The sequence below is a fragment of the Gavialis gangeticus genome, unplaced genomic scaffold, assembly GCF_001723915.1.
Source record: "Gavialis gangeticus isolate Ggan-Ray unplaced genomic scaffold, GavGan_comp1, whole genome shotgun sequence".
NCBI classification, from domain to species: Eukaryota; Metazoa; Chordata; order Crocodylia; family Gavialidae; genus Gavialis; species Gavialis gangeticus.
This window is the reverse complement of record NW_017729026.1, coordinates 9404150-9416538: the sequence shown is the minus strand read 5'-3', so window position 1 is coordinate 9416538 and position 12389 is coordinate 9404150. Positions and strand designations below refer to the sequence as shown.

The window sequence follows — 12389 nt, the reverse complement described above, 5'->3', positions numbered from 1 at the left end:
AAGACCTTCCCCGAGATAGAGGTCAGGCTGATGGGCCTGTAGATTAGACAGACACTTGGCAGGGATGGCTTAATCAGGAGCAATCCTGCGTTGAGTAGGAGGCAGAACTAGATGACCTTGTGAGGTCCCATTTTCCTATGATCTTGTCTTGGAGAATAATGGCATGATTCAAATCCCAGAGGGTAGCCAAAGTTACTCCTGTAATAAGGAGTAAGGGAAATAGACCTCCCATTAAAAGGCACCATCATTCATTTATTAGATCCATCACCTAAAATGTTTCAAGGGCACAGTGAGGTTTTTTTTATACCCGTTCTTTGCTTTTGTTTAACACAGTAGGTTAAGGTACAGATCAAATTAAGGTATTTAGCTTTATTATATCCATTAGGTACAGAGCATATTCAGACTCTGTAAAGTAAGAGACTTGTTGTTAGTTTTTATATCTTATGTATTCCTTTTTGTGATCAAGAAATATTTTTATTAGATGGGCAAAGGTCTTTTTCTCATTCTCTTCATAGGACTGGGTGGTATATCATACTTGGGGACAGGGCTAGCTAAATTTGTCTTGAGTCTCTGGAGGCACTGCCCATTTGTTCTTTGGGATTGCAGACGAGAAGGGAAACAGGTGACTCCTTCAGGGTGAGTAACCTTGTTCTTCCCTCATCCATTTTACAAGGAAGAGTGGTGGGCTGGGATCTCTTATTTTTCCTCTTTCCTTATTTTTAGTTGAATTTAGCTTAAGTTTAGGAATTTTTACGGTGCTGTGCAATATCTTTTAACATTTCATGTACGCTATGCATTAAGAATGTTTAAGTAATTATGAGTGGTATTGGATAAATGTAGCAGTAGCAGGAGAGAAACTTCATTTTAGGTTTTTGGTTGATGTGAGAATCTATGTTATCCCCACAGAGAACCAGACCATGCACCTTTGATTAACATGGGTAAATCTGACTTCAGTGGGCATATTTTTGTGTATTAGTACTCAGCAAGGACACTCAGGGTTCAGTGTCTTGTGCTCTTACCCTATTTTTATTGTGGTGGGCATCTCCTTACTAACAATCTCAACCTAACAATGCAGTTCTTTGTGATAATGGTGTCATTCATTTCTTTTTTTTATTTTGGATACTGTTCAGAGCAGAATGAAAACACCTGATCTCTTTCATGTGGTATTCAGGGGTAACTCTATTTCAAGGGCAAATCATACACCAGGTTTTTTACTAAGCCTACAGCTCTCAAGGTAAAATAACTGGTTCTGAGAGATTTCCTGTGTGCAGATGATGCAGCCTTGGTTGCCCACAGTGAATCTTCCCTGCAAATCTCGTGGGCAGATTTTCTGAGTCATGCTAGAGCTTTGGGATAGCAGTTAGTTTCAGAGGGCTCTTCTACATGTGCTTGGGGAGGTGGAGGGCAACACTTTAGGGTAGCTCCAAGAGCATGGGGATGCTGATACATGAGACTCAAAGGTTGGCTGTAGCGTGGTAATTAGCACACTCCAGCAGGCTTGATTAATCGAGTCTGCTCTGACAATCTATAATTGCAGCGTGTTGGAGCAGCCTCCATATTTGTGTGTATACACCCAGGAAGACTGTAATCATGTAGCAAGGGGTGGAAGAACCAGTACCTTGACGATATGAAGTCATTCAGCATCAGTGTAGAAAGCTGTGAGGAGAGCGCAGAATCCCATCCAATCTGGAGGGAACATCTGGCACTGGGTGCAGCTCAACTTGAAGTGGCTTTGATACAGAGGATGGAAGCAAAGTGAGAAAGAAAGCAGCGTGCTGCAAACTTGGGCTCCAACTCAGACAACATATGGATCTGTGAAACTTGTAACAAGACGTGTTGCTCTCAGATTGGGTTTGTCGGCCACAAATGGATTAATCAGGCACCTGAATAGACTTCTTATGTATACACCATGATCCAAAGGGTTAGTGGTTGCCTGCTACTATACTACTACAGTTCATAATAATAGAGTGTAACAAAACTTAGTTTTTGATAGTATTAATATATCGGGGCATGCCTAGGTCAGCTGTAGACAGTCCTATCCATAGTGTAAGTAGCCGGGCAAGGAAGTTTCCTTTGTTGTTGCCATATACGTAACTTTAAAAGGATACTGTCAGTTTGAAATCTAGTAGCTTGCAGGCAGTCCCTAACATCAGGCTCAGTTTAAAAAAAAAAAAAAGTGAGAATAAAAGGAAAAAGTATTGGTACAAGGGAGACATAATGTTAGTATTGTTTCGTATTATACTTAAGATTGACTGCCCTCTGATTCTAACTCATGCTGGCACATCTGTTTTCTTTCAGCTTTCAGGTCTAGATTTGAAAGTTCCTTATATCTTCAGGTTCCTCAGAACAATGTCCCTGGTAGCAACATCTCTGATAGCATTCCATCTTTTTCTTTTCTCTGCAGGTGGCCTCCTGATAGCAGCAGCACATTTTGGAGCATATGTATGTGGTACAGATATAGACTATAACACAATTCATGGATTAGGTATGCTGAATATTTCTAAATTACTTTATTGTAACCGTTCTGCTTTTAAGTACCATCTGAAGTTAGTAGTTGTAGATTAAGGCATAAAAGTTGCATTCTTTTTTACAGGCCTTACTTTTTGTAATAACCGATTTTACTGGCTTGCTTACAGATGTCCCAGCTATATAGTATTCTAAGTATGAAATCTTTGTAAAATTATAAACACAGGTGCTTGTTTTGGGGATTTTTAATTTTAATTTTTCTAATATATGAGGAAGTCTTAACATCCAGGGTGAAGAACATGTAAGGAATGTCATCTAGAGCCACGGGAGCTGATGTGGTTTGATGTATGGTGAGGGTAGTGGGTGGATTGGCTGGGTGAGCCACTGCACATCAGCCAGCAAGTCATATGGAGAAGCATAGCAAGGTTCTTCCCATACTTCTAAGACTGACTGAATGGATGAAGTTATGCTTTGAGACTTGTTTTTTCTTCCATTGGATGCTGAATTTTAATCCCATCATCCTGCATACCAGTTTGTATTGGCTCTGGTTATTGAGTGCTGCTGGCTTCAATATTTTGAACTTGTATAAAGGTAAAGGTATAGAACATTATTGTAATGTGCCTAGTTATATTAGTACAGTGTAGAGTAGTGGAATTCAGTATTACAGCTGTATGTTCACACTGAGATACTATGCTGTGTTATACTCCAGGTGTAAATATGTTGCTTTGCACACAAGAGGAGGGGAAGTTCTCTTCATATTAAAATTAGAGACAGATGTTTTCTCTCTTCCTGCTAAATCCCTGGGAAGTACTCTCATGGTGAGAAATGCTTATTGTCACCCGAGTCACAGCTATGTATATAATCCATCTTTGTTTTCTGTGTTAAATTTGGAGAAAAGGTTAGCTGCTATTAGCTTAATAAAGGGTTTTTAAAAACACAGAACATTGTTAATATGAGCTGCACTATCCTGTTGTGTCATATTAAAGCAATAGCTATTATACTTTAGGTTTTGAAAGGTGTTAACAGTATTTTACTTCTCTGAGAGATTCTAGTTGGAAACTAAATATGACTTCTGAATTGGCTTGTGTATGATGTGTACTAATGTCTCATAAATGAACTTTGCTTACATTCCCTCTAAATAAGGGAGTTCTGTTGCATCATCCTCCCTCTCATCTATGTAAGTGAAACAATATGATCTTTTTCTGTTGAATAGTGAAATTTTTTACGCTTCAGAAATTAAGCACAATCTCTTGCAGTAGTAAGTAGAACCAGAGTAGAGAAAAAAGACCTTGTATTGCTTTTTATTTGAGGCAACTAACTCTTATGTCAGGGGTATGCAACCTCAACAAAACGACCCACCCTGGGTCAGGGGCAGGCCAGTAGGTGGATGTTAGGTCTTGGCCTCTGTCACTGCTTGCTCCTGTGGTGGCACAGGGGGAGTGCTTGCAGCTGAAACTCCACATCTGCAGACCATAAGTTGTCAACCCCTTGTTTATGTTGTGAAAAAAATAATGGAAAATAAGAACACTTTGGCTGCAACTTGTTTTTCTTGAACTGTGCTCTTTCTTTTTTTCTTATAGGCAAGGCTAGCAGAAAGAACCAGAAATGGAGAGGACCAGATGAAAATATCAGAGCCAACCTCCGGCAGTATGGTTTAGAGAAGTGCTACCTTGATGCTCTGGTGTCTGATGCATCAACACCTATATGGAGGAAGGGGGTACTGTTTGATGCAATAATTACTGATCGTAAGTTCATTAGTGTCCCAAATGTAATGACTAATTATGTATTTTAACTAAAAGATTACTGCTGGTGTATTTGATCACTTTCACACCTACCTGTGACTAGCATTAGCAGGAGGATATTGGATCTTTACAAAAGTGAAGGGTGAGTTGTTATCTGAAAATCAAAAGCCAGTACACAGGGCCAGCCTGCTGGCCCTGCATTGAGCAGAAACTTACTGTGCCAGTAATCCTGCTGACTACACTTGGAGTGCTGGTGGCTTGAGTTACTTATTTAGCTTGTGTACGGGTATAATTTAGGTGTAAGAACCTGTATAGAATAGACTGGAACCTGGCTTTTAATTAGCCTAAAATTGCAGAATCAACGTATCATTTCTTGAAAAGAGTCCTCCAGATTAATACAGAAATCTCTAGATTGTGAGATGATGACTGTTAATAGTAGCGTTGTAGAAATTGAGGCTGCATTTTGACTATATCAGAATGTATTCTGAGGACATAACTAAATGTGAGCTCTATATTGGAGCACTACAGTAAGCTCTGGTTAATTCACCATTCCAAAGGGATACGAATAATGATGAATTATTCTTTAGTGACCAGTTATTAGGAAGTTGATATTTCTGGGTGTTGAGGGGCCGGCAGGGCAACAGCCAGTTAAATCAAAGTAATGAATTATCACACAAGCTTGTAAACAAGAGTTTACTTAATTTATATTACGCTCTTACATTCTGATCTTTTTCTGTTGGTTCCTGTATTGAAATACTTCTCAGTCTCACTGTATCCTAGGGCTTAATTAAGACAAACTGCTGTCTGGAATAGCTTCTTCTACATTTGTAGATGCATTTGCACGCTGCTGCTCTAATAGCTTGGTCCAAAGCCCATCGAAATGAGTGGAAAAGCTCCTATTGATTTCACTGGGTTTTGGTTAAGTGCTGATTGAAATGTTTCCATACTAGAATTTTAATGCATTTTGTGCACACTTAATACCAGCATTGGTAGAGTAGATTGAAGGGTTGTCTGCTGTTTTTAAAACTTAATTACGAGGCACTGTTCTGAATGGGGTGCAGCACAGTCTGATGGGCATTATTGTCCTTGGACTTGTTCCTGGGATGTCTTGACCTGCTCAGTGACTTAGAAAATCAGTGAAGACTTAAATTCTGTTACCTTGCTCATGGCAAGCATAACTTTTCTTTCAGCATGGTCCACTTGATTTCACTCGGTCTGCTTGTCAATGTGAAAAGAGGTAGCACATCAGAGTGTGTTAGTGTATGCTACTGTTAGTTTCTACATCTCAAAAATGGAGATATAAGCATTTTCATGATGTTTATGGTAAGAATGTTAGGAAAAACTTGAGGTTTTGTAGAGATGTTGAGAATTAATATTTGTACAACCTTCAAAATCTGTAGCTATATATATATAAGAATAAAGAATTGCCATTGGTATAGTATTTTAACAATATATGTCAAATGTCCATAATTACTACAATTTTTAACTTTTGCAAAATGTTTCAGATTCATTGTCAGAAGTATGTCATCTTGAAACTAAACAAGGGAAGAGGATTAGTTGGGTTCCTTGTTGAAAATGTAAAGAATTTCTTAGACAATAAGACTGTTTAAAAAAAGGCATGACATACTTAATATGTCATGCCTTTTTGTAATTTTGGTTTTTTTTGTTGTTCTCCCGCCCTGGCGGGGGGTCGGGCTAGAAGATCTACTAGGTCCCTTCCGACCCTTAATCTATGAATCTATGAATATATGGCAAGCATACTGCATATGGCAAGTATACTGACAAGACCATTCTGAAGTAACTTTAAAAAATCCTTTGGAACATGAAACATTTTGTAGAAGTTAATTTAGTAAACTCTTATTTTGTAATAGCCAGCACAAGTGTACTGTTGTATAATTTCATGACATTATTTGTACAAAAGATGAACTCCTTTTCTTTCTTATGTACTTGTTCTGTATAGCACCGTATGGCATCCGAGAGGCAACTAAAAGAATTGGATCCCAAAAAGAAATCTCTAAATCAACAGAGAAAAGGTAGGTGAGCCTTTTATCATTGTAAAAATTCCCTAATAAATAAGCAACCATAGCAATGAAAAATATTTCTAATGTTGTGGTTTGACCATAGAAATAAAAAAAAAAGTTACTCTTTGCTGCATTGCTAGCAAATTTATTATGTCAGTACCTCTTCATAAAACCCCCTTCTTTGACCTGTAGCCTTGACCAGTTTCTACAGTGGTTTCCTAGAGTCCAAGTCTAGAATCCGAGTACCAGACTTCCTCTTATGCTGTACAAAGTAACTTTACTTCAGCCTCTCTGTTCTCCAACATGCCTACCAATGGCTGGTACATTATAGGATTCCTTCTAAAACTGACTTTTCTATTTGTTTGACCCACTTGTCTCTTGGTTTTCCCCTTCATCTCTCCTTCTGCTCTCATGCAGTTATACCATTCTTTACCCTGGCAGTTTCTCTCCACAGTCAGTATGGCAGCTTCTCTGCTATTTGGCCATTCTTGATTTTTCTGTAGTTATATTTCAAAAGTGTTCTTGGTTGAGTAGTTTCCTCTTGAAAAGTAGAATTTTCAAAGGCACTGGAAAAATTGGGAATTGTTGTTAATCTTAATGGAATGGCACATATCAGTCCCTTAGGAAACTTTTAAATGTCAGACTGTTTTAAAGAAAACAAAATTAAATTGTGGATATTGCCTGTTAATTTTTTTTAATATCATCTAGCACAGAAAATCACGTCTTCGTTTCCTCCAACTACCATTTGAGTGATATCTTTTTTGACCTGTTAAAGTTTTCAGCAGAATACCTGGTGATGGGAGGAAGATTAGTTTTCTGGCTGCCGGTATACAGACCTGAGTATGTATTCTTCTAATTGCTTTGATTTCTGATATGTAGCATGTTGATGTAAATATGAGAGTCTTGATGTGATTTCAGGGTTAAATCTGAAGCTCAGATCACTGAGGTTTAAAAGCAAGGATCAGACCAGTTGTGATTAGTTAAAGGAGAGCAGATTTTTGAAATAGTTTTTGGAAAGAGAGATCTCTCTCCTTGCTAGAACACTCGCTTGAGTTTCCTTTTAAAACTTGGTGCTGGTAAAGCCTGGGAAATGAGATTGCTGGAGCCCAGGTAAATGTGTGAGCTAAATGCACACAGTTACTATTAAAAGACATTAATAAGTAGTTGCTAGATGCCCATCTGAAGGTAAGTCCTGTAACAGGGCTTGCTCGTAGATGTAATAAAATAAGAGTTCACATCACTAGCTTACCTATTTCTAGAACTTGGCCCTTTGATCAGAGAAGCTTTAGGCCAGTGATTCTCAATAAGGGTGCTGTGATATTCTTTCAGGGATACTGTGCAATATTAGCACTGTTAGGTATATAAAAGCCTCCAAATGATTCACAAGGTAAACCCAGAGATTTCAGATACAAATCTGTAATGCCAAGTAAATTCTGTCTGCTTGTCATCTTTCTGAGTTCTTTGCAACAGAAGAATTTCTCTATTATTTTTCCATAATCCAAAAAAAAAGTGACAACTAAGAGCTGGCATTTTCTGAAGGGTGTCTTAAGTCTAATGAGGGGTGCTTTGAGTCTAAAAATGTTGAGAATCACTGCTTTGGTCAATGTAATTTCTTTCCCACGAGGGTCCAAAAGTTAGGTTACTGAGATGTCATTGACAAACATAAGAAACTGCTCAGTAAGGGGGAGACAGACCTGCAGAGGGCAGAAAGTTGCTTGATTTCTAGCATCATAGCCTTGAATTAGGTCTGTGATGGCTAGAAGTTGGGTGCTTCTCTATGTGGGGATTTAGCTTGGATGGAATCTGTAAGGGTGAGCTGACAATCCTTAGTGTGAAGGAAAAAAGGGCATTTAAGTCCTAGAACCTCAGGAAAGGCCAGGGGCCCAATCTTTTTTTTTTCTTCTCCTGGAGCCTGCCTGGTCTCCCATGGCTGGGGAGTGAGGTGCTGGCGGGTCGCACAGCCCCTGAGCTATGTGGGACCCCAGTGCTTCCCTCCACAGCAGCAGTGCCCCCGGGCAGCACTCACTCGCTGGCACCCCACCCAGGTGGTCCCAGGGAGTGCTGCCATCGCGGAGCAATGCACCGGGGTCCCCTGTAGCTCACGGCCCACTGGCAGCTCACCCTCTGGCCACGGGAGAGGCAGGCAGGCTCCAGGGGGAAATCGGACCCCTAAACGGTCCCCCCCCTTTGGCAGAGGCTGCCTACTCCGTGGTGGGGGGCCCCAGTGCTTCATTCTGCCTCTGACTTGCCTGCATATCTGTTTGAAATGCTTTAGGGCTTATAATTATAACATGCTTATTCTGTCTGTCTGGAGCATGATGGTTGTTTCAGTAAGCATTGTGATTGGCTGCCAAGACAACCAATCAGAGTGCTCTGGACAGACAGAATGAACCTATTACGGATTTTGTGAATTGTCAGTTGTGAGGAGGTCTGGAAGGAGGAAGTTTTTGGCAGCTGAGCAGAAAGTGTATAGGAAATGGTGTGAGAATATGGGGTAAGTATTAGGGGTGTATGAAACAGGCTGTATTCGATTTGGATTTGTATTCAGCCCGAACCAGGGACAGAGATTTGATTCGCTGATTCAGATCACTGTCCTGATTCGATTCAGCCGAATCCAAATCTGAAGATTTGATGTTGATTTGGAGAATCAGTGATTCAGCCATAGACATGACTTTAAATGTTTTTTCTACATATCTTGAGGTACCAGGTGCAGCTTGTGAATGCTGTGATGGTGGGGCAGCTGGAGGGGGTATGTGCAGGCCCCCCGTGCGCTCGGCGGCAGACCTGGAAGTGCTTCTGGTCCACTTCTGGGTCTGCTGCCAAGTGTGCTGGGCACCCCCCTGCACTCCTGTGGGATGCTCTATCCGCCCCAGCATCATGGCATTCATGAGCTGCTTGAGACATGTAGAAAAAACATTTAAAGCTGTGTCTATGTCTGAATCATCAACTCTTTCCAAATCTCTCCAAATTGATTCGGAGGGTTCCGATTCAGTTCAGAGAGATGAAAGGATCTGCTGATTCGATTCTGATTCAGAGATTCGGCTGCTGAATTGGGCCGAATCTCTGCCGAATCAAATCAGCTACCGAAACTTCACACAGCCCTAGTAAGCATAAGCATATTAGCTGACTGCTTGCAATAAAATGATGAACAGTAACATGACTGATAATATAGATAGTTAAGTTGTCACCTGTAGGTTTCATTGTTGACCTGTTGATATGAATGGGACTCTTTAGATCTCTGATCAGTTATTCTAGGACAGTGGTGCTCAACCTCTTTTACCATAGGGCTGGCTGGGCAGTTCTCAGTCAGTCCATGGGCCGCATCCAGCTGGTGGTACCAATCTGGTGCCTAGGGCCTGGTGCAGTGGTCCCCAGGTGGGGAGGAAGAGGAAGTATGGATTAGCTCCAGTCCAGGGCCACGAGGGGGCAGGGACATGGCCTAGTCCCACAGGGGTAGGAGTTGCAGCTCCGCACGGCCCCAACTAGTCATGTGGTACTTGGCATTTAGGAATTTGGCAGGGAGGGGTGGCTGTATTAATGGCCACCACTCCTCCATCGCCAGATTTCCTGATCCATGCAGAGCCCCATGGGCCAGATGCAATGGTTCTGTGGCCTGTATTTGACCTGCTGGCCAGAGGTTGAGCACCCCTGTTTTAGACTATCAGCAGGCTCAGTTCTTTAAATTCATTTGAATAGGTTATGAAGTGCAAATTTTGGCTTTGGAATACATAAGACTCTGTCTGTTGCTCACAGGGACAAGATAGGTTTAATCTAACATTTCAGTCCCCATAGGTGTTTCTTACTGGAATCTATAAAATAGCATACACATCATATTAAGCCTCAACACCTCTTGTATCTAAGGGCTTTCGTACTTGAAATTTGGTTTGGATAAAGGTATCAGGAACTTTAAATGTAAGTACCTATGTCTAAGTAACTTCATATGTAGAAACCCAGAAAAAACACTTATTCCTTGTCACAAGACCCTTTCTATAGACAGGACATGCTGCCTTCCTGTATGGTATGCAGGAAACTCCTGATTCTGTGGTTGCACCCTGGTGATGTTTTGTCAAACTATAACACCTGAGCACTAGCATGGAAACCAAGGGGATATCCTTTTAATATTCTGGAGCTAAAAATCTGATGTGAAATATGTAGTTGTTTTATGATGGTAATTTTTACAAACATGGATGTCAAAGGCTAGTTCAGAGGATCTATACTATGTAGCTTGCATGCTTCTTTGTGAATGATGGAATGAATATTTCTGAGGTTCTGTTTTCTTGGAAAATAACAAGTGCAGACTAAAAACACCTTGCCTACTTATATTCTGCAATTCATTTTTACAAGGTTTGTCTATATATTTATTTCTGGCTGCTGTGCATGTTTGAATTCCTGCATCTTAAAAAATACCAGTTCATTTTGTATGTCAGGATATCAACATTATTTCTGTAGCTATGCAACTAATAAATTAGGGTCCCAGTCAATGAGCAGAGCAAACTCGAAGGGTGGAGCAGGTGACTGGGGTTACAAATTCTGGGGTCTGTTTTGGATGAGCCAGTGACTTGTCTTGTGCTATAGTTTTTTCTGTCTGTAAAACAGTATATATTACCTACTAGATTCTTTATATGTAATACAATTTGAAATTCTTCAAAAAAATAAAAAATCACAACAGAAATTATTATGAATATGTTTAAATACAGCAAACATTTCTAATGTTTTGTGTAGATATTCATGTTAAAAAATCAACAATTTGGGAGAGGAGAAAGGGAAAAAAAACAGCTATTGAATAGTCCAAGCTGTCAGGTATTCATTGACTACATCTGCTTTCCTGTTCTGTCTGTGGTAATTTCATTTCTTTTTAAACTAAAATCAAAATGGGTCTTTTTTGTTAAAACAATTGCAGCTATTCTTATTTGCCAGCATTCTGGGATTTACCCAGTGGCGTTATGATTACCTGTGGAAAGAACTGTATTTATTAATGCTAACAGACAAGAAAGTGTTTTAACCAAGTGATAACAATCTCTTGCTTTGAAAGATAGCATCACACTGCAAAATAGATTATTCTTTCAATCTGACATTGAAGTCGTTGTGACTAAATTCTTTTAATTCTTTTGCTGTCGTGCTTTTGCATAGTTTTAAAGAGAAACTTTTAAGATGGGGTGGCAGAGTGCCCAGCTTTGTAGGAGAGATAGACAGCTGGACAGTATTGGATGTATCAAACATCTTGCATAATTGTAAAGTAAGGTAAGAAGTCTTTGGGTTGTTTTCTGTCTACAGTTTGTTTAGGCTTCACAATGCATCAGGCATTACCAGATTTCGGGCACAAGTGATTCAGAAGGTGTATTTGAAGGGTTGTTTGAGAGGGTTCATGGAGCTCACAAACTGAAGCCTTTTGTTTCTTCTTGAAGAGTTAATGCAACAGAGGGCCTACCATCTTATGCTACTTCTGAGCAATTTTTAAGAAGAAACTTGATAGTGTTTCCCATTACCTTTACCTTCTCCTTGTCAAGCAGGTGTTTCCAATGTGACAGTAACCCTCTACCATGTTGAGATTTTGTCCAAAGTGACACAGTGCTCCAGTTGTTAATATTGTCCAAAGTGACACATGGTACTCCCATTGTTAATATTGTGGCTTTGCTCTTTGTGATAGGATGTATGTGTATCCATACCTCCATTTGGGATGCATATACTTACAAAAGAAATTTTGATCAACACAAGTGTTAAAATAGCTCTTGAGAAAAATGACCAGATGGTTTTCCCCCCCTTGAGCTATAGCCTGAAGTTGGGCAGAAGGCAGGGTAGATTTTTACCTTTATAGACCAATTAAACCATAGATGTATAGCATAAGCTTTTGTAAGCAGAGGGCTTACTTTATCAGATGCCATGAAGAGACTTCAGGAGGCACTGCTGTTAACTAAAAAGCAGTGATTAGAATACAAAGGTTAGGGAAAGAGGGAAGAAAAAGGAGAAGCTGCTGAGAGAGGCAAGGTGGGTAAGATAGAGAAAAATGAAGTAGTTGTCCCATTGAGGGATGTACATCTTTATAAAAGCTAAGCCAAGGAATGGGATGAAAAATCTGTAGTCTCAGTTTATACTATACTTAACACAATCCAGACTGTGGATGATTTCTTGTTCCAGAATTTCCCATTCAAGTTAGATTTTA

At 39.9% G+C, this 12389-nt stretch overlaps 1 protein-coding gene across 1 annotated transcript in view; it reads left to right on the top strand.

Moving 5' to 3' along the window:
- Positions 1-12389, top strand: part of TRMT11 (tRNA methyltransferase 11 homolog) — a 51309-nt gene that overhangs the window by 24658 nt on the left and 14262 nt on the right. Inside the window, exons 9-12 of the mRNA XM_019520315.1 lie at positions 2405-2485; positions 4047-4211; positions 6169-6241; positions 6938-7069. Coding sequence (XP_019375860.1) covers positions 2405-2485; positions 4047-4211; positions 6169-6241; positions 6938-7069 — 451 coding nt within the window. The remainder of the gene's footprint in view (positions 1-2404; positions 2486-4046; positions 4212-6168; positions 6242-6937; positions 7070-12389) is intronic.